Here is a 22,435-nt window from a genome sequence, read left to right as displayed (position 1 = left end):
CCTGTCATCTCGTAAGCCAAGGAGGATGTATGTCGCCTCAGGACCCTGTGATAATTGCATTAACTGCACAAATTGTAGAGCATGTGTGTTTGAACAAGATGAAATCTGGGCACCTTGTAAAAAGATCAGGATAACAGCAATGTTTAGGGAACAAGAGAGATAACCTTAAACTCTGACTGCCGGTGAGCTGGGCGGAACAGAGCCATATTTCTCTTCTTTCAAAAGCAAATGGGAGAAATATTGCTGAATTTTTTCTCAGCAAGGAACATCCCTGGGAAAGAGAATACACGCCTGGGGGTGGGTCTCTGAACTGGCCCCCCTGGGCGTGGCCGTCTTCTATGGTCGAGGCTGTAGGGGTGAAATAGACCTCAGTGTCCCATAGCGCTCCCAGGCTTATTAGGAAGAGGAAATTCCTGCCTAATAAATTTTGGTCAGACCGGTTTCTCTCAAAACCCTGTCTCCTGATAAAATGTTATCAATGACAATTGTGCCAGAAACTTCATTAGCAATTTTAATCTCGCCCTGGTCCTGTGGTCCTGTGATCTCGCCCTGCCTCCATTTGCCTTTCGATATTCTATTACCTTGTGAAGTACTTGATGTCTGTGACCTACACCTATTCGCACACTCCCTCCCCTTTTGAAAGTCCCTAATAAAAACTTGCTGGTTTTGCGGCTTGTGGGGCATCACGGAACCTACCAACATGTGATGTCTCCCCCGGATGCCCAGCTTTAAAATTTCTCTCTTTTGTACTCTGTCCCTTTATTTCTCAAACTGGCCGATGCTTAGGAAAATAGAAAAGAACCTACGTGACTATTGGGGCAGGTTCTCCAATAATCACCTCACACCTGGCTTGTGAAATCATTCTCCTTTCCAACCTCCCTGCTGCTTCCTGTTTTTCCTCCTGCCTCCAATCTGTCTAGCACTTAAGTGTGAGATTAACATTTCTGAAATGCCTCTGATCATGTAGCTCCCCTACTGGAAAGTTCAGTGCCTCCGGTGTCTAGTGGCAGCAGATAAAGATTCTTTTGTCTGCTTTCCTGGTCCCTCACTGAGCTCTGGCTTCCACCTTGTTTATTTAACCTCATTTGTCAGTATTTTTAATTTTCTATTCCAGTCAGCTCCCCCAGAGTTCCACAAACTATGCTCATTCCCATCACACCAACACCAGTTCTCCCTCTCCCCTACATGTTCTCAAATCCCACCTGGCTTCTCAGCTGCCCCCTGGCCCCTGTCTTCCCCTTCTCAGCCCCCAGCAGGGTACATGGCTGCCTGCAGGAAGCAACAGGGCTCTAAGCCTCCCTGGCAGCCAGATGTGGCAGAGAGACTTCCTTCCAACCTATTTGAAATGAGCAGAAATGTTACGGGTTACTTCTGTCTGTGGACCTACTAGGATGGGGTGTGTATTTCTTTGTCCTTCTCTTTCCCCTTGGCCTGAACATGGAGCCTGAGCAGTCATCCTAAATCACAAAGAGCCATGCATCAAAGACAGCGAGGCAGCAAGGCGCAGCTGTCCCAGCCCCGAGCTGCCTGCCTGGCTCTGGACTTTGTTTCTGTCAGAGAGAAATGGACTTCCATCTAGGAAGCCATTGTTCTATTCGGTTTTTGTCTCTCACAGGTCAACCTAATGCTAACTTGGTTCTCCTCACAACTTGTGAAGGAAAGAAAGGAGCAGATGCGGCAGTGGCCTGTAAATGTTTAACTCTCAGAGGCAGTGGAGGGCTGGGGGTAGGTGAAAGTTCTGACTTGCAACATTTCCGATTTCTGTGGTGTAAATACTTCCATCAAGGTGTTGGGGCTCAGAAAATGATACCCCAGAGTTTGGTGTTTTGGCAAGTTGAGAAGAACATGGGAAGGACCTGAGAAGTAAAGTCTGCCTCTGACCTTCTCCTGCTCCCCTCTCTCCTCCAAGGCAGGTCAAAGAAACCAGAATGTCTTTCCCCCAAAGCCAATCATAAAACTTAGAACTATTACTCTAGCCTTCCTTTGCCTTTCTGTATAAGCACAGCTCACTAAAAAAAAAAAAAAAAAAAAAACTGACCTACCTTTTCTAATAGTAGGTCATAAAACCCTTATTTTGGAGAGTTCCTGCCTATATCCACAAGGAAGGAATGCTGCACAGAGAGACCAAGCAGAATCCCAAAAGACAGGCTCTGCTGGCTTTCTCCCTCAGCCTATTCCCATGCGACCATTCACTTTGTGTTCAATCACGTTTCTTTTCTTTTTTCTTTTTTTTTTTGAGATGGAGTTTCGCTCTTGTTGCCCAGGCTGGAGTGCAATGGCACTATCTTGGCTCACTGCAACCTCCTCCTCCTGGGTTCAAGCGATTCTCCTGCCTCAGCCTCCCAAGTAGCTGGGATTACAGGCACGCACCACCATGCCCAGCTAATTTTGTATTTTTAGTAGAGGTGGGGTTTCTCCATGTTGGTCAGGCTGGTCTTGAACTCCCGACCTCAGGTGGTCCGCCCGCCTTGGCCTCCCTAAGTGCTAGGATTACAGGCATAAGCCACCGCGCCCAGCCTGTGTTCAGTCACATTTCTACATGACTGTCTGTTCTTTTTTTTTTTTTTTTTTTTTTCTGAGACAGAGTTTCATTCTGTGGCCTAGGCTGGAGTGCAGTGGCACGATCTCAGCTCACTGCAACTTCTGTCTCCCAGGTTCAAGTGACTCTCCTGCCTCAGCCTCCTGAGTAGCTGGGATTACAGGCACACACCACCACGCCCGGCTAATTTTTGTATTTTTAGTACAGACGGGGTTTCATTATATTGTCCAGGCTGGTCTCAAACTCCTGGCCTCATGTGATCCTCCCACCTCAGCCTCCCAAAGTGCTGGGATTACAGGCGTGAGCCACTGCACCCAGCCTTGGCTGTCCATTCTTCATCGAAACTAATCAAAAAAATTGTTTTCTCTGAGCATTTCTGGGGTCTTCATTTCTGAAGGCTCCCATGTCATGTAAAACTTTGATGAAATAAATTTGTTGGCCGGGCACAGGGGCTCACACCTGTAATCCCAGCACTTTGGGAAGATGAGACAAGCAGATGGCTTGAGCCCAGGAGTTCGAGGCCAGCCTGAGTAACATGGTGAAACCCCATCTCTACAAAAAATTACCTGTGTGTGGTAGTCTGCACCTGTAGTTCCAGCTACACTGTAGGCTGAGGCAGGAGGATTGCTTGAGCCCAGGAGGTTAAGGCTATAGTGAGCCATGATCATGCCACTTCACTACAGCCTGGGCAAGAGTGAAACTCCGTTTCAAAAAAAATAGAAATAATAAAATAAAATAAATTTGTTATGCTTTTGTTTTGTTCGCCTGTCTTTTGTTATGGGAGTATTGGTCATGACTCAGGATGGGTGCAGAAAGCAATCACATCTTTCTGTCTCTATAAAGGCCAACTTCAAGCTACCAATGTTATGCCAGTTGGCTCATAAAGTTCCTGAAAGTATAATGATTCTTCTCATGAACTGGTGTGAGCTGGCTTCAGCACAACAGTGGGTGAATGGGAAGGGGTGAAATGGGACTGACATTTAATGAACCTTGCTACATGTCAGGTAAGGTAATAGGCATTTTGCATATATTTTCTTTAATCCTTATATTTAACACTGAGGGGTAAGTAGGGCCAAACTTTCCCAACCATTAATCCTTTCTGGGAAAAATTCCAATACAGGTAGATTTATTTTTCTATATCTTTTTCACAACCTTGGAAGATATGTTAGTCACCCCTGTTTTGGATAATTAGAAAAAGTAGAAAATGGAGGTAAGAGAAAATGCGAATGTGGTGGATATTTTCTGAGGTTTGACCATCCTGCATGCATTCTCTTCTCCTCTGAGAACAGTCACTGGATTCCTTGGAGAATTACCTGTGTGCATTCCTAATGAGCTATGGTTAAGGTGTGCTTTTTCCCCTAGACTTTACCTAGACTAGGCTGATCAGATTCTCTCTGCTAGGGCTTTGAATGATGAACAAAAATAGAAAGGATGGAAAAAACCCTTTGTCACTTACTCATTTCAGCAGGTAGCCAGGACAACACCGTTGATTCCTGCTACCTCATCCGCTGGAGCTACCCTGGTTCTTTGTTTCCTGAGCCTGATTCTCTGGCCTTCCTTTGATTCTGTGAGCTATTCAATATCCTCCCAAGACTCATCTATTCTGTTCAAGTTAAGGACAATCATTTTTGTGGCTTGAAGCCAAAGAAATGCAAATGCCAAGGAAGAAAAGTAGAAGCTCTTTAGAAAAGTTAAAGGAAGCCGGCCAGGCGCGGTTGCTCACACCTGTAATCCCAGCACTTTGGGAGGCCAAGGTGGGCGGATCACCCGAGGTCGGGAGTTCAAGACCAGCCTAACCAACATGGAGAAACCCCGTCTCTAATAAAAATACAGAATTAGCCAGGCATGGTGGCACACACTGTAATCCCAGCTACTTGGGAGGCTGAGGCTGGAGAATCGCTTGAACCTGGGAGGCGGAGGTTGCGGTGAGCCGAAATCAAGCCATTGCACTCCAGCCTGGGCAACAAGAGCGAAACTCCCTCTCAAAAAAAAAAAGAGAAAAGAAAAGTTAAAGGAAGCCAAGGCGAAGTGCACAGGGCTTTAGAAGAACATTTTAAAATTGCTCCTGGCAGGGAAGTGGTTATGATTATGTAAGGAGAACCTAGGCAAGACTGGTCAGACTGCAGGGTTGGATTTTTATGTGTTCTACATGGCAGGAATTTGGGGCAGAGCCGATGTTATATAAGCCTGAGTTGTAAGTTATTTGACGTATGTCATTGTATGCTCATCACAGCATTATTAAATAAAGGTAACTCAAACCATTTTGTATTTAGAGTATACAAATTATTCTACATTTGTAGAATCACTATAAAATATGTGGGAGTTTGTTTTTTTTAAATGTGTTATTTTGGTGGAGGACTGGAGAGAAAACATGGATCACTAAGAACTCTTCATCAACATTTTATCTTTCAGAAAGTAAAATGAACTACAAGCAGTGGGCCCAGTGCAGTGGCTCCCGCCTGTAATCCCAGCACTTTGGGAAGCCGAGGAGGATTACTTGAGCCCAGGAGTTTGAGACCGGCCTGAACAACATAGTGAGGCCCTGTGTCTACAAATAGTCAAAAAATTAGCCAGATGTGGTGGCACACATCCATGGTCCCAACAAATCAGGAGGCTGAGGAGGGAGAACTGCTTGAGCTCTGGCAGTCAAGGCTGCACTGAGCCATGATTGCACCACTACACTGAGCCATGATCACACCACTGCACTAAGCCATGATCGCACCACTGCACTGAAACATGATCGCACAACTGCACTGAGACATAATTGCACCACTGCACTGAGCCATGATCGCACCACTGCACTGAGCCATAATCGCACCACTGCACTGAGACATGATCGCACCACTGCACTGAGCCATGATAGTACCACTGCACTGAGCCATGATCACACCATTGCACTGCACTCCAGCCTGGGCCACAGAGTGAGACCATGTCTTAAAAAAAAAAAGCAAACAAAAACTACAAGCAATTGAGAGCCTGGGAAGTGTCTACTAGGGAAACCAGGAGTTGTATCTGTGTTTGTGTGACTACCCCACATTCCTGCTGGTTCTGCCTCAACAAAAGCTTTCCCCCATCACTCCATCCACAGTGATCTCACCCAGCTGCGAATGCCTAGAATGCTTGCTCTCTGTATCAACATTCCATTTGTTTGACATTCGTCATGGGGATCTGCTGAGTCTTCGTATGAGGAAAAGTTCTTGTTAAGCTCTAAGATATCAAATAAATGTTAATTAATTATGTTATTAGATAAGTAGGTAGATAGATAATAAATAGATGCACACACACATATAGCTACAGATACAGTTACAGTTTTGTATACTTATATTTATGTGCTGATCTCTTAATTTCCCTTAACTTGGTTATAAACCTCTTAAGACCCATATTTTATACACCTTTCTGCCTTCCACTGCTCTTAGTTGGAACACATTTGACAATCTACTGATGTTTTAAGTGTAGGAACTAGCCTCTACCAGCTGAAAAATCTGTGAACCATGGCCACTTATTTTCACCACTTTCCTGTGCCCTGGGAGGACTAGATGAGCTCATGGGTACAAAGTGCCATGAATCAGTTAGTTTCCTGTGGCCGAAGACAGAAGAACTCAGCAGTCTTAGTTCCCCCTTCAACTTCATGCCTTCCTTTCTGAAGAAGCATGGGTCATGTATGTGATCAGAAATGGGCTTCCATTTCTCAATACAAGATTTCTGAAGAAGAAGTGGTTTCTGGACCTCTGAATGGGCAGTGTGCGATACAATCTAATGAGAGATGACTGATCTTGACTCTTTTAAAAGTGTCAAAAGCAGATTAAAGCCATCAGCCTATACCAAGCATTTTCCCAATGCAGCATTTTCTCTTCCCCCACCCTATCTGTCGTCTAGCCTAGTGCTGTCCAACAAATCTTTCTGTAATGATGGAAATGTTCTATTTCCGTGTTTTCAAATATGGTAATCACTGGCCACATGGGATTATCGTGCTCTTGAAATGTGGCTAATGAAACTGAGAAACTGAATTTTAAATTTTGACTCATTAGAATTTACATTCAAATAGCCACATGCAGCTGGGCGCAGTGGCTCACGCCTGTAATCCTAGCACTTTGGGAGGCCAAGGTGGGCAGATGACCTGATGTCAGGAGTTCGAGACCAGCCCGGCCAACATGGTGAAACCCCGTCTCTATTAAAAATACAAAAATGCTGGGCGCGGTGGCTCACGCCTGTAATCCCAGCACTTTGGGGGGCCAAGGCGGGTGGATCACGAGGTCAGGAGATCGAGACCATCCTGGCTAACAAGGAGAAACCCCGTCTCTACTAAAAATACAAAAAATTAGCTGAGTGTGGTGGCGGGAGCCTGTAGTCCCAGCTACTCAGGAGGCTGAGGCAGGAGAATGGTGTGAACCCGGGAGGCAGAGCCTGCAGTGAGCTGAGATCACGCCACTACACTCCAGCCTGGGTGACAGAGTGAGACTTTGTCTCAAAATAAATAAATAAATAAATAATAAAAATACAAAAATTAGCTGGGCATAGTGGCACAAGCCTGTAATCCCAGCAACCTAGGAGGCTGAGGCAGGAGAACCGCTTGAACCTGGGAGGCAGAGGTTGCAGTGAGCCAAGATCACGCCACTACATTCCAGCCTGGGCGACAGAGTGAGACTCCATCTCAAAAAATAAAATAGCCACATGCTACTGTATTAGACAGCATAGACCTAAATTAAGAGAATCTGGGCTTCTTTATTTATTCATTTATTTATTCATCATTCGGTCAAAACCATTGAGTACCTAGTATATATCAATCAGGCACTGCTGAATACTGACAGTGGGTTCAGTGATTAGTCTCTCACCTGAAAAAGCCCAAAATCTGTTTGAGGAAACAAATGATCTTTGGGGATGGCCTCAAGACCTTAAAGTGTCTTCTGGTTACACCACCTTCTCTTGAGAAAAGTATTTGGGAGCAAGTCCTTGGGCATAGGTCACCCTGCAGATAATCTTCCGGCCCTGACCTCATCTACTAAATTAGGATCCTTGCTTGAGCTAGGGGCAGTTCTCAAGGGCTGGCAAGAGGCCAGTGATGCAGCCAGAGGTGAGAATACCCAGAAAGGTTACTGTATCCTGGGGAGTGTGTACACAACCCATTCAGAGTCTCAATTTAAGACATAAGCAAGGACATGAACATCAGAGCAGTGTAAAACCCCAAAGACAAAAAGAGCTAGGTCAGTGGGTTGAATAATAACATTACTAATGAGGATTGTTGAGAGGCAGTAAGGTGTTGAGGTCAATAGCTTTGTCTCTGGAGACAAACTTCCTGGATGCCAAACTCAACTCTGTCATTCCCCTGCTTCACAGAGTTCTGTGCTGTCACTGCACCTGTATAATGAATGTTGTCATGCCCTCCTCTCAGAGGTGTACCATGAAAATTAAGTGAATTAAAACATACAGTTGTCCAGGCATGGTGTTTCATACCTGTAATCCCACCATTTTGGGAGGCTGAGGCAGGAAGATCATTTGAAGCCAAGAGTTTGAGACCAGCCTGGGCAACAAAGTGAGACCCTATCTCTACCAAAAAAAAAAAAAAAATTTTAATTAGTTGGGCATGGTGGCACATGCCTGTAGTCCTAGAAACTCAGGAAGCTGAAGTGGCAGGACTGCTTGAGCCCAGGAGTTTGGGGCTATAGTGAGTTATGATGGCACCACTGCACTACAGCCTGAGCGACAGTGGAAGATCTTGACTCTAAAAACAAACAAACAAGCCAGGCATGGTGGCTCATGCCTGTAATCCCAGCACTTTGAGAGGCCGAGGCAGGCAGATCACGAGGTCAGGAGTTCAAGACCAGTCTGGCCAACATAGTGAAACCCCATCTCTACTAAAAAAACAAAAATTAGCCAGGTATGGTGGCACATGCCTGTAATCCCAGCTAATTGGGAGGCTGAGGCAGGAGAATTGCTTGAACCTGGGAGGCAAAGGTTGCAGTGAGCCAAGACCATGCCATTGCACTCCAGCCTGGGCAACATAGTGAGACTCCATCTCAAAATCAAAAACAAAAAACAAACAAACAAACATGGAGTTGAACCCAGGTAGATGGGCTCTAGCATCTATGCTCTGACAAATAGGTATGCCACTAGGCTTTGGAATGAAATAGACCTAGGTTCACATCTAACTCCCATTACTTCTTGGTTACACAACCTTAAGAAAGTGAATTGCCTCATTGAACCTCATTTTTCTCATCTGTAAAATGGGTGTATAGATAAAATAACAGTTGGGGTTATGAAGGCTTAATGAATTGATTTGAGTATAGCTCTTAAAACAGTGCCTATGCCGGGCGTGGTGACTCACGCCTGTAATCCTAGCATTTTGGGAGGCCAAGGTGGGCAGATCACGAGATCAGGAGATCGAGACCATCTTGGCTAACACGGTGAAACCCCATCTCTACTAAAAATACGAAAAATTAGCCAGGCGTGGTGGTGAGCGCCTGTAGTCCCAGCTACTCGGGAGACTGAGGGAGAGAATGGCATGAACCCAGGAGGTGGAGCTTGCAGTGAGCCAAGATCGCGCCACTGCACTCCAGCCTGGGCTACAGACAGAGCAAGACTCCATCTCAAAAAAACAAACAAACAAAAAAAAGCACACAGTGCCTCTGAGGCATCACACATGCTCAGGTGTGTGGGCTAGTGTCACTTCACACTACCCCACAAGACCTGGGCAGAGCCAGTCACTGCAGACAGAGATGCTGAGCCACAAGGAGTCTGGGCAGGGAGGCAGGGTGTGCTCCTGGGGCTGCCACTGGGCACTGGAAGCCACTGTGGCTTCTGGAAGACATGCTGGTTCTTCAAGGGGCAGGTTACTGGCCACTGAGGTGGCTGTATTCCAGCCCATCTCTGTCCCTTGAGGTAATCTGAGTGGCAACCTGTTCTATAACAAAAAAAACACTTAGTTTTGGCATATTTTAAGCAAGAATTTACAAGAGGAACATTTTGATGCAGCTTCCTTAAAACAGTTCTGTCAGTATGAACCACTTTGGAAAACAGCATAGCAAATTCTTTTTTTTTTTTTTTTTTTTTTCATTTTTGAGACGGAGTCTCGCCAGGCTGGAGTGCAGTGGCGCAATCTTGGCTCACTGTGCAATCTCCGACTCCCTGGTTCAAGCGATTCTCCTGGCTCAGCCTCCTGAGTAGCTGGGATTACAGGCACGCACCACCATGCTCAGCTAATTTTTGAATTTTTAGTAGAAACGGGGTTTCACCATGTTAGCCAGGCTGGTCTCGATCTTCTGACCTCATGAACTGCCCGCCTCAGCTTCCCAAAGTGCTGGGATTACAGGCATGAGCCACCGAGCCCAGCCGTTATTTTTTCTTTTTTTAGAATGGGGTCTCGCTCTGTCTCCCAGGCTGGAGTGCAGTGGTGTGAATGTGACTTACCACAGCCTCGACCCCTGGATTCAAGTGATCCTTCCACCTGAGCCTCCCAGAGTAGCTGGGACCACAGGCGCGCACCACAACACCTGGCTAATTTTTTAATTTTGTAGAGACGAGGTCTCTCCATGCTGCCCAGGCTGATCTCAAACTCCTGGGCTCAAGAAATCCTTCTGCCTTTAGGCTGGGCATGGTGGCACACACCTGTAATCCCAGCACTTTGGGAGACCAAGGCGGGCTGCTCACTTGAGGTCAGGAGTTTGAGACCAGCCTGATCAACATGGTGAAACCTGTCTCTACTAAAAATACAAAAATTAGCTGGGCGTCGTGGTGCAAGTGCTGGGATCACAGGTGTGAGCCACTGGGCACAGCAGCGATTTCTTACTAAGCTAAACATGCACCTAGTTATACTACTCCTAGACATCTGCTCAAGAGAAATAAGCATACATGTCTTAAAAAAGAGTTGTCTATGAACGTTCATAGTAGCTTTATTCATCATTTCCAAAAATAAGAAAAAAACCACAATGTCCATCAATGGTGAATTAATAAGCCAACTGTCATATATTTATACAATGGAATGCTATCCAGAAGTCAAAAGGAAAGAACTACTGAATCATGCCATGACATGGATGAATCACAAAAATATTATACTGAGCAAAAGAATCTGGACACAAAAGAGTGTCTACTGTAGTTTCGTTCTTTCTTTCTTTCTTTTTTTTTTTTGAGACGGAGTTTTGCTCTTGTTGCCCAGGCTGAAGTGAAATGGCGTGATCTCAGCTCACTGCAACCTCTGCCTCCTGGGGTCAAGTGATTCTCCTGCCTCAGCCTCCCAAGTAGCTGGGATTATAGCCACCCGCCACCACACCTGGCTAATTTTTAGTAGAGACGGGGTTTCACCATGTTGGTCAGGCTGGTCTTGAACTCCTGACCTCAGATGATCCTCCCGCCTCGGCCTCCCAAAGTGCTGGGATTACAGGCATGAGCCACCTTGCCCAGCCTGTAGTTTCATGTATATGACATTCTAGAACAGGCAAAACTGTAAGGTTAGAAGTCTGATCAGCGGTTGCTATAGGGGATGGGGACAGGACTGACTACAAAGGGATGTAGGGAACTTTTGGGGGTGATGGAAAACTCTATATCATAATGGTGGAGGCCTTTACACAAACTATATGCATTTATCAAAACTCATCAAAAACTACTCCTAAGAAGGATGAAATTTTACTGTATTTAAATTATACTTCAATCTACCTGACTTTTTAAAACAAAATGCAGTATCACCAAATACTACCAAATTTTATGTGAAAGGCTCAGGGTCAGAGATAGGATGAGTTCAACCCACAGGGATAGGTTGAGAATATCTGGTTTATACTGATTTTTTTTTTTTTTTTTTGTGAAGTCTTGCTCTTGTCCCCCAGGCTGGAGTGCGATAGCGTGATCTCGGCTCACTGCAACCTCTGCCTCCCGGGTTCAAGCGATTCTCCTGCCTTAGCCTCCCAAGTAGCTGGGATTACAGGCGCCTGCCACCACGCCAGGCTAACTTTTGTATTTTTAGTAAAGACGGGGTTTCACCATGTTGGCCAGGCTGGTCTCGAACTCCTGACCTCAGGTGATTTGCCCACCTCGGCCTCCCAAAGTGCTGGGATTACAGGAATGAGACACCGTGCCTGGCCACTGATTTTTTTTTTAATGGTGACAATTTAATAATAATTTTAGGCCTTATCAAGAGGTTACCCAGTATTAAGACGGCTGCATCTCAATGGCACGTGCCTCTCCTGGCAGTCAAAAAGATAAATAGACAAATGACTATAATATCGTGTGTGTGATGCTTTGAGAGATTTGTATACAATGTAGATGAACTAATTCTGGATGGCAGGTTCAGGAGTGGTTTTTTCCCAGGAGAATAGGGAGGAAAAAGGAAAAGAAATAGAACGGTTATAGGGTCCAGTGGGTAAGAGTTTGGCATGTGTGAGAAAAAGGACAAAATTAGAGATGCACATCAAGAAGCAATGGGGGTGTTGAAAGAGAAAGCCTGCAAGGTGCCTGGATTTGGGTTGGGAACTCAGAGAGTTTGGAGCCACTGAACTTACTAAAGCAGGCATGGACATGGTCAAGTCTATCTTTGAACAAGAAAGTCCTGGGGGGTATAGAAGGTGAACTGGAGGAACAATAGTTAGGAAGGTTCTTTGTGGCCCATGATTGTCCCATTTTCACTAAAATAAAATGTGCCTTTTTGGTAGTGAACTGTTCTGAATGCCAAAAGTACTAGGTAAGTTGGTCCCAACTGGAATATTTCAGCCCTGAGGGTGGCTCGGCTGCCCAGTCATTTGGTACCCCCCTTTTCTTTCCTGAACCAGGAAATCTCAGCTCTCAAGAAATCTATTAATTCAGGCTTCCAGGGTCAGCACCACTTGGTCTGTGTCAGAGACACAGCAGTCACACGCACAAACCCAAATGGTCATGGCTGACAGTGGAGGCCTCAGCAGGGCCAAGGAACACAGAGATTTGCAACCTCCCCTTGTGTGCAATTCCCCTTCTATGGTAGGTGGGATTCCCAACCTGGGGAAAGAAATGACCAAGTGTCTGGGAAGGGAAAGTGTCATAAAAGAGCCAGGGCCCAGGAGCTAGGATGACGGTGGCCTGAGGCCCAGACACTCTAGGGAATCCGTGAGACGTGGAGAGAAAACATGAGGGAAAGCAGAGCTACTGTCTGGCCGGCCCAGCTTCCTCTTTTATGAGCTCATGGGCAAAGCCAGGCCAGGCAGAGGGTGCTAGAGATTGAGTGAGCTTGTTTTTTCCCTAACTTGGTTCTGAGTCACACATGGCATCTATCCTTCCCAGAAAACCGCCTCAGGGCTCACCCCTTGGCAGCCCACCAAACCCCAGTACTGACACGCGATCCCCACTGGGTAGGGCCAGGGAGCTGCAGACAGGCCAGCCCCAGCACCCGCCTCCGCCCCTGGAGAGGCCTCTTGGGGAATGAACTGTCCCTCCCAACCTTGGAAGAAAAGAGCCTATGGTAACTGCTTTGGAGTGTAGGCTGGAGGCACGTCCAACTTTTGAGCACACATGGGAGACGCTGCTGAATCATGGGGTTTAGAGGAGGAGAAACATTAGAGAGCCTTTAATTTATGCCTTTCACTTTGTAGATCAACTCATCCAGTAAATACGGGGTGTCTAAAAAGTCTGGACAAAAGGGGAAATATTTTATTTGTTGTGCATTTTTCCCCTATGATTATGTTTTGACTTCAATCTCCATCAAATTCTCCAATGGCTGACATTGGAGCTGTCTACAGAGAGATGCAGGGTGCTTCCCACGGGAACAGCACTGTAACAGTAATGACATCAACGATCCTGTATTTCTAGCCTTTTCAGCAGCCTGTATTGATTGACAGGCACAGTTCTAGGCACTGAAAATAGAGCAGTCACAAGATAGATAAAGTCCTACTCTGGTGGAGTTATAATCTGGTGGGCAAGAAACCAAGACCAAAGGAGGAGCCACAACACTGGGGTCCTAAGAAGCCAGCTTTGGCAGAAGGACAGGAATGCTGGGCCCTTTCCCAGCTCCCGGCTCAGCTCATAGCAGCCTCCAGGGTAGCTGGGTTGAGTTGGGCTGGGTCAGGCTGAGCTGCATCCCAGGGTAGGGTCATCGTGCCACTTTTGTGACCTTGCCTTGGTGCTCCCGGAACTCTTGCCATGGTTTTGCGTCAGGGGAACTGCCAGGGCCTGATTTTGGGCCTCCTAGAGCCTAGATGAACATCTTTAGGGGTCATTTATTAACTTGCTGCCTAGACCTCACCACCCCACTCTACCCCCATGCCTCTGGAGAATTGTTCCAGCTAAAATGTAGGTGGGAGGGGGTGTTTAAAATCACCTGTTCCTTGTCAGTATAGCGGTGAGTAAAAACACATTTTTTTTTTGCTGGGTGTGGTGGCTCACGCCCGTAATCCCAGCACTTTGGGAGGCCGAGGGGGCGGATCACGTGAGGTCAGGAGTTTTCCAGACCAGCCTAGCCAACATGGCGAAACCTCGTCTCTACCAAAAATACAAAAATTAGCCGGGCATGGTGGCATGCGCTACTCGGGAGGCTGAAGCAGGAGAATCGCCTAAACCCGGGAGGCAGAGGTTGCAGTGAGCCGAGATTGTGCCACTGCACTCCAGCCTGGACGACAGAGTAAGACTTTCTTTTTTTTTTGAGACGGAGTTTCACTCTTGTCACCCAGGCTGGAGTGCAGTGGTGCAATCTCAGCTCACTGCAACCTCTGCCTCCCTGGTTCAGGCAATTCTCCTGCTTCAGCCTCCCGAGTAGCTGGGATTACAGGCACACGCCACCACGCCCAGCTAATTTTTGTATTTTTGGTAGAGACGGGGTTTCGCCATGTTGGCCAGGCTGGTCTCGAACTCCTGACCTCGTGATCCACCCACCTCAACCTCCCAAAGTGCTGGGATTATGGGCGTGAGCCACCACGCCCAGCCAAACTAAATTTTTTAAATAAATAAAGGCCAGACTTTGTGGCTCACGCCTGTAATCCCAACACTTTGGGAGGTTGAGGCGGGAGGATCGCTTGAGCCCAGGATTTTGAGACCTGCCTGGGCAACATGGCAAGACCCTGTCTCTACCAAAATAAATAAAAATTAGCTGGGCATGGTGGCACGTTCCTGGAGTCCCAGCTACTCAAGAGGCTGAGGTGGGAGGATCACTTGAGCCCAGGAGGTTGAGGTTGCAGTGAGCCATGTTTATGCCACTGCACTCCAGCCTGGGTGAGAGAGTGAGACCTTGTCTCAAAAAATAAATAAATACATACATAAAAAAATAAAATCACTCACATTAGTTGAACAGGAACTAGGAATGCAGAAGTCTTTGCTTCTCTGGAAAATAAAGAGCCACAAAACCTGCCTGATATGGAGAGGGAGGGAGGGCAGAGTAAAAAGAGAAAGAGAACTTGTATCTCCTGGTGATGTTAGCAGTTAGAGGTTATTTTCTCATTCCAGTTCCCTACTCCTGGGTTGGCTCACTGCTGCCCATCCCTGTTCCAAAGCAGTCCCTCTTCTCATAATTATAATAATGCCCCTGCTCCATGCAAGAAGCACCTACTATGTGCCCAGAAGGAGTAAATTTATATTCTTAACCTTTGCAGTTACCTAGAGGTCAATTTGCCCATTTATCAATTGAGGAAACAGATTTTCAGCAACATTAAGTAACTGGCCCAATATTGCCTAGTTAATAAGTAGCAGAGCTGGCACTTAAACCCAATTTCATCTAACACCACTAGATTACAATATGTTCTTTTTGCTATTCCGTGTTTCCTTTCTATCTCAAACCCATCTCAAGTCAACAAGTAGTTATTGAGGATCTACTGAATACCAGGTGCAGCTAAAAAGCTTTCACTTTGTCATTCCCTACCCCCAGGACCCTGGTGCAGTCCCTTCACCCTGCTTTCCTTTCTCAGATGCTCCCATTTCCAAACCTCTGCCTCCCTTTCCCCTGCCCATTCTGCCTCCGCCAGTGCCCATTCTTGCCGTCCCCCGTTCTGGGCCTGTGGTCAGCAGTGCAGCAGTACCCAGGTGGGGCAGCAAGCCTGACTCACTCCTATGTCAGGGATTGTAAAGGGCGCGGGCCGGGGCTTTGCTGTCGCTGTCGTCACTGCACAATTGTTCCTGATTCAGCGGCGGATCACCTGAGCCACACCTGAGTGCCCCCAACCTCCTCTTTGAAGAGCAAACATGGGGGCCTCTAAAGGAACATGGCTAGATAAACAGACCTCTCTGGAGATGAGGTTTAGCTCCTCGGAGGAGATAGATTTAAGAATATTTATTAAGTTCCTACTAGGTGACAGCCAAGTACTGGAGATACTACAGAGATCTAATGAGAAAAAGGTCAGATGTGGCCCTGTACACTCGTGGAGATTATATTCCAGTAGGCGGGACAAACAACAGCAAAAAGCAAATACATAAAATGATTCCCCAACGTGATATGTGTCATGAAGAAAAACAAGGGGCTGAGAAGGAGGCTAGCGGTGGTGATGGATCAAGGCAAAGGTCAAACGAGGGAAATGAAGGAACATGGTGATCTGGGGGAAGATGGGAAGGAAATGAGGAGGAGAGCTGGAAATGGAGGAGGCTAAGGGCCTGTTTCTCCAGGATCGGGGCAGTGGGAGCCAGTCCAGTTGCTCGTCTCAGCCCCTGGCACTTTCTGGCCTTAACTCATTCCCCAGCCTGCACTCCCCTACCCCCTTATTGGCTTAATGATTCACCCCCAACCTTTCCCTAGCTTCCTGTGTGGCAGGAAGGAGCAGGAGCAGAGCCCTAGGGCTCTGAGGGTAGCAGGAATGGGGATGGGATTGGTTGGGAATGGTGAGCAGTCCGGGTTCTCAGGTCTTCTCTTTGTCCCATTCTGGTCTTGCCACAAATAAAGGTCTCTCTGTGCCGGGAGGACAGCGAGGATAACTAGACCCAGCTGGAGGCCCAGATTCCAGATGTGGGAGGTAGTGGCAAAACAAGATCCTGGCATCCCCTTCATTTCCCCTCCTCTGCCTAATGCCCTAGAGAAATTTTCCATCATAAACAAGTAATGCATTCCTAACCTTTGGTGCTTCTCTCTCTCTCCCACCCGCTAGTTTTCTTCCATCATCACTATCTCCCCCTACTCCCAATTTATGTTTATGTGAGTGTGAGGGTCTGTCCACATGTGTAAGTAGTCATGGGTTTATGTTGGTCATTGTGTAGCGTGCGAGTTGCCTTGGAATAAGGATGTTGGGGGTGGTGGGCTCCCTGTGCCTGGGTGTAAATGTAAGAATGATGGCAGGTGTGAAGACAGGCGTGGGAAAGCAATGCGCCTTTGTTTACAGAGGAGGTGTGTTTTATGCCGGCCAGGAAGAAATGTGTAATGTGGAAGGGATCTTGTGTATTTAGATAAGAGTAGTGAGTATAAAATAAAGTGACTTGTAGGCCCAGGAATTGTACACAGAGCAGTAGTGTATCTATTTCTAGCCGGTTGTGGCCTGTCCTCTTATTTGTGTTCCTACATGTTCTTGATTGAAAAATCCCTTTAAGTGTTTCCTAAGTGGGAGGGGAGAAAAGTGTTTCCTGTTTGGTGTCTGTGTAAGAATTGTCCCAGCTTTTCTAAAGACGTTGTACATTTGTATGAGTGGTTTGGAGGAGGGTAGCCACATCTCAGAAGTTTGGTGTGACCCAGCCAAGGTGGGAATACTACATGCACACCTACGGTTGTACATTTCACCGGGCGTTTAACAAGATTATTGAGCAACTGCTGCCTACAAGGTACCATGCTGGGTTCTCCGGAGGACACAAAGACGTGTATGACACAGCCTCCAATGGAAAAGATTATATATGTATTCACTTTGTGCACCAGGCTTAAAATGATGGTAGAAAGATCTGAGCCAGATGTATTTCAAATCTCTGGAGTCATCTCAGATCTTTTCATCCTCTTGCTGTCAGCAACTCTCCCTCTCCCATGCTCCCTTCCCCTAATGATATCCATCTCATTGCCCAATTCTGATTATCTTATGCTAGGAATGTCTCTTAGGGCCACCTTCTCAGGCTCTTGTTATCATCTACCTGAGCCCCTCCAATAGCCTCCTGTCTCCTGCCTTAGTCTCTACCCGTCCAGAGCATCACTCCTCATCCCAATCAGTTCCCTGCTTGAATTTTCCTCCCTTTATCTCATCCAGCAACCCACAAGCTCTACAGTCTAGAGTGAAACCCAGGCTCCTGACCTGGCAGCTCTGCTCTCCCCACTCTGCCCAATTCCACTCCTTTCCAGCCATTATTACTTCCCACTACTCCGTTACAGGAAACTTACTCTGAGATTGTTTTTCTTGTGATTCCCCAAACACATCCTGTACTTTTCCAGCTCAAGGTCTTTGCTAATTCCATTCTTACAGTCATCCTCCACATCTGAATTTGTCATATCCCACCCACTGTTCAAGGTCACCTCCAGTGCCACTCTTCCATGAAGCCTCCCCTGATTGATTGGACAGATGTGAACACTAGCTCTTTTGGGTCCCCCCCTTAACACTTAGTCTTCAGTTTTCTTAGGTTTTTTTGTTTTTGTTTTTGTTTTTTGTTTTGTTTTTGTTTTTTTGAGACAGGGTCTCACTCTGTCACCCAGGCTGGAGTGCAGTGGCACGATCTCGGCTTGCTGCAACCTCTGCCTCCTGAGTTCAAGCGATTCTCCTGCCTCAGCCTCCCGAGTAGCTGGGATTACAGACATGCGCCACCACGCTTGGCTAATTTTTGTATTTTTAGTAGAAACAGGGTTTCACCATGTTGACCAGGCTGGTCTCAAACTCCTGACCTCAAATGATCCACCTGCCTCGGCCTCCCAAAGTGTTGGGATTACAGGTGAGAGCCACCGCGCCCGGCCTTTCTTAGGATCTTCAAGACAGCTTGCCTTTCCTTCAGGCAGAAACTCAATGTAACAAAAAAAGAGAGAGAGAGTGAGAGAGAGAGAGCAACAGAGACAGACAGATAGAGAGCTCTCCTGGCCATGGTTCCCTCCTCATGCTGGAGGGTAAGGCCCTCATGGCTGGAGTATCAGCTTTATCTGGCTTTCCTCAGGCAGCTGCATGGCACAGCACTTATACTGAAACTAGCCTCAGGACTCTCAACAGTAGTACCCTCAACAGAGGGCGCCTGAAACAGGTGAATGCTCAAAAGATGTTAAATTCTGCGCGGTGGCTGCCAGCACTTTGGGAGGCCGAGGCAGGCAGATTGGTTGAGCTCAGGAGTTCAAGACCAGCCTGGGCAACATGGCAAAACCCTGGCTTTACAAAAAAAGTATATATATATATATATATGTATATATATATATATGTATATATATATATATATATACGTATATATATATATATATATTAGCCAGGCATGGTGGTGCTCACCTGTGGTTCCCAGCTACTCAGGAGGCTGAGGTAGGAGTATGGCTTGAGCCAAGAGGCAGAGGTTGCAGTCAGCCGAGATCATGCCACTGCACTTCAACCTGGGTGACAAAGCCAGATCCTGTCTCAAAAAAAAAAAAAAAAGTTAAATTCTGTGTCCATGAGCAGCTGTTTGTAAGGAAGTTATGGAAATGTGAATCTGCTTTAAGTTGAGTAATTACCATTACTGTAACATTTGTATAATGTCTCACAATTTAGAATGTTTGTCCCATAAACTTGGTTGTTTGACTTACAGCAAGGGGCAAATCTGGGTGGCTGCTAACCTATTGCCTTTGTATTTGTGGCCCTCTGCACCAGCCTTTATGTGAATATTTCTGCACACTCCTAAGAGAGTAGTTTTGCTGAACTGTCCCTATACAGTCTTTGCACCTTTACTGTGTACATGTGTGTTGGTAGGTGTACGTGGTATGTTTTCCTTTTTTTCCAGGATTTCATTCTTTTTATGGCTGAATAATATTTAATTGTGTATTGTTGTTGTTGTTGTTGTTATTTTATAGTGACAAGGTCTCACTATGTTGCCCAGGCTCCTGAGCTCAAGTGATCTTCCCACCTCAGTCCCCCAAAATGCTAGGATTACAGGCAAGAGCCACCATGCCCCACCATTGTGTATTACTTTTTTAATCTTTCTATCCTTCCCTCCCTCCCCAACTTTTATTTTAGATTCTGGGGTATATGTGCAGGTTTGTTACCTAGGTATACTGCATGATGCTGAGGTTTGGGGTATGAATGATCCTGTCACCCAGGTACTGAGCATAGTACCCAATAGTTAGTGTTTCAACCTTTGCCTTACTCCCTCCGTCCTTTTTCTAGTAGTCTCAAGTTGCTATTGTTGCCATCTTTATGTCCATGAGTTCCCAATGTTTGGTTCCCACTTATAAGTGAGAATGTGTGGTATTTGGTTTTCTGTTCCTGAGTTAATCCGCTTAGGATAATGGCCACCAGCTGCAACCATGTTGCTGCAAAGCACATACTTTTGTTCTTTTGTATGGCTACGCGGTGTGTGTCTTCATGTGTGCTCAGGCAGGCAGGTTTGTGTCTGTGTGTGCTAGTGTGTTCATTTCTCCCTTAATCTTGACTATTTCTGTAACAATTTCCTTCTTGAGGAGTTTATATTCTAAGGATACCTACAAGTGCATGAATGCGTGCATATAACTGGGTCAGTATTGCAGCAGGATGGCCTGATCTCCAATAAAAAGCCCTCTTGGCAGGGCACGGTGGCTCACTCCTGTAATCCCAGCACTTTGGGAGGCCGAGGTGGGCAAACCAAATACCATACATTCTCACTTATAAGTGGGAACCAAACATTGGGAACTCGTGGACATAAAGATGGCAACAATAGCAACTTGAGACTACTAGAAGAAGGACGGAGGGAGCGAGGCAGATCATGAGGTCAGGAAATCGAGACCACCCTGGCCAACATGGTGAAACCCCGTCTCTACTAAAAATACAAAAATTAGCTGGGCCTGGTGGCGCGTGCCTGTAGTCCCAGCTACTCGGGAAGCTGAGGCAGGAAAATCGCTTGAACCAGGGAGTCAGGGGTTGCAGTGAGCAGAGATCGCGCCTCTGCATTCCAGCGTGGCGACCGAACGAGACTCCTCCAGCTCCAAAAAAAAAAAAAAAAAAAAAGAGGCCTGTGAGGGATCCTGTGGCTAAAGTGAGCCCCTCTCCAGGTGCCACATGCCTCGACATGTGCCTGCAGCCCGGGATCTCACCCACCCCCAACTCACGACTCACACACTCACAACGTGCAGTTGGGCGCCTAGGATTGTGCATGTCAAGTCTCCACCCACTCCCTTTGTTTAATCGTCGGAATTTCCAGCCCGCTGCTGCCAACCGCTCCCCAGTTGCGGGAGGAGGAGTTAGAAGGACCCGCCCAATTTTCAGGAGCACATAAATTACCTCTGCCGGCAGCCGACCCTCACTTGGCATTACACTCCGCTTGGCTCACCATGTGTCACTCTCGTAGCTGCCATCCGACCATGACCATCCTGCAGGCCCCGACCCCGGCCCCCTCCACCAACCCGGGACCCCGGCTGGGCTCCGGTCCTGAGATCTTCACCTTCGACCCTCTCCCGGAGCCCGCAGCGGCCCCTGCCGGGCGCCCCAGCGCCTCTCGCGGGCACCGAAAGCGCAGCCGCAGGGTTCTCTACCCTCGAGTGGTGAGTATCGCCGAAGTGGGCATTCGCGGGGTGCGCTGCCCTGGAGTCACTGGGGAACGACCCGACTCCAGAGGCCTCGACCTGACCTGTCTCCTGTTTTGTCTCCCCTTAGGTCCGGCGCCAGCTGCCAGTCGAGGAACCGAACCCAGCCAAAAGGCTTCTCTTTCTGCTGCTCACCATCGTCTTCTGCCAGATCCTGATGGCTGAAGAGGGTGTGCCGGCGCCCCTGCCTCCAGAGGACGCCCCCAACGCCGCATCCCTGGCGCCCACCCCTGTGTCCCCCGTCCTCGAGCCCTTTAATCTGACTTCGGAGCCCTCGGACTACGCTCTGGACCTCAGCACTTTCCTCCAGCAACACCCGGCCGCCTTCTAACTGTGACTCCCCGCACTCCCCAAAAAGAATCCGAAAAACCACAAAGAAACACCAGGCGTACCTGGTGCGCGAGAGCGTATCCCCAACTGGGACTTCCGAGGCAACTTGAACTCAGAACACTACAGCGGAGACGCCACCCGGTGCTTGAGGCGGGACCGAGGCGCACAGAGACCGAGGCACAGCCAAGCTGGGGCTAGGCCCGGTGGGAAGGAGAGCGTCGTTAATTTATTTCTTATTGCTCCTAATTAATATTTATATGTATTTATGTACGTCCTTCTAGGTGATGGAGGTGTGTACGTAATATTTATTTTAACTTATGCAAGGGTGTGTGAGATGTTCCTCCTGCTGTAAATGCAGGTCTCTTGGTATTTATTGAGCTTTGTGGGACTGGTGGAGGCAGGACACCTGGAACTGCGGCAAAGTAGGAGAAGAAATGGGGAGGACTCGGGTGGGGGAGGACGTCCCGGCTGGGATGAAGTCTGGTGGTGGGTCGTAAGTTTAGGAGGTGACTGCATTCTCCAGCATCTCAACTCCGTCTGTCTACTGTGTGAGACTTCGGCGGACCATTAGGAATGAGATCCGTGAGATCGTTCCATCTTCTTGAAGTCGCCTTTAGGGCGGCTGCGAGGTAGAGGGTTGGGGGTTGGTGGGCTGTCACGGAGCGACTGTCGAGATCGCCTAGTATGTTCTGTGAACACAAATAAAATTGATTTACTGTCTGCAGTCTTGAGTGTATCTTTGCAAGCGCCGACTCCCCACTCCTCCCCGCCTTCAGATGGCAAGGACCGGCGGGAGGCGCCGTGGCCGAGTCCCCAGCCCGCGCACCTCCCTGGGCCCAGGAGCCCCTTTTCCTGGAGTCACAGAACCCAGCATCCGGTTGCCGGATGTAGTCTTTCATTGCCCAGTCTGCGGTTTTCCCAGGTAGTTGCCCCGCGGCGAATCCGGGATGTGGCAATCACCCTTACGCCAGGGTGCCAGGCGGAGGTCAAGTCCCTCACCCGGGGGCGGAGCG

At 47.6% G+C, this 22,435-nt stretch overlaps 1 protein-coding gene across 1 annotated transcript; it reads left to right on the top strand.

Annotated features, from left to right (window-relative positions):
- The first annotated feature begins 20,721 nt into the window (after positions 1–20,721).
- IER3 (immediate early response 3) lies at positions 20,722–22,146 on the top strand. Its single transcript, XM_004043597.5, has 2 exons — positions 20,722–21,050; positions 21,163–22,146. Exons 1-2 carry the CDS (start codon positions 20,841–20,843, stop codon positions 21,421–21,423), a joined length of 471 nt encoding a protein of 156 aa, XP_004043645.3. The 5' UTR covers positions 20,722–20,840; the 3' UTR covers positions 21,424–22,146.
- Positions 22,147–22,435: the final 289 nt, after the last annotated feature.

This window comes from Gorilla gorilla, chromosome 5 (assembly GCF_029281585.2).
Source record: "Gorilla gorilla gorilla isolate KB3781 chromosome 5, NHGRI_mGorGor1-v2.1_pri, whole genome shotgun sequence".
NCBI classification, from domain to species: domain Eukaryota; kingdom Metazoa; phylum Chordata; class Mammalia; order Primates; family Hominidae; genus Gorilla; species Gorilla gorilla.
This window is presented reverse-complemented; position numbering and strand designations above follow the sequence as displayed.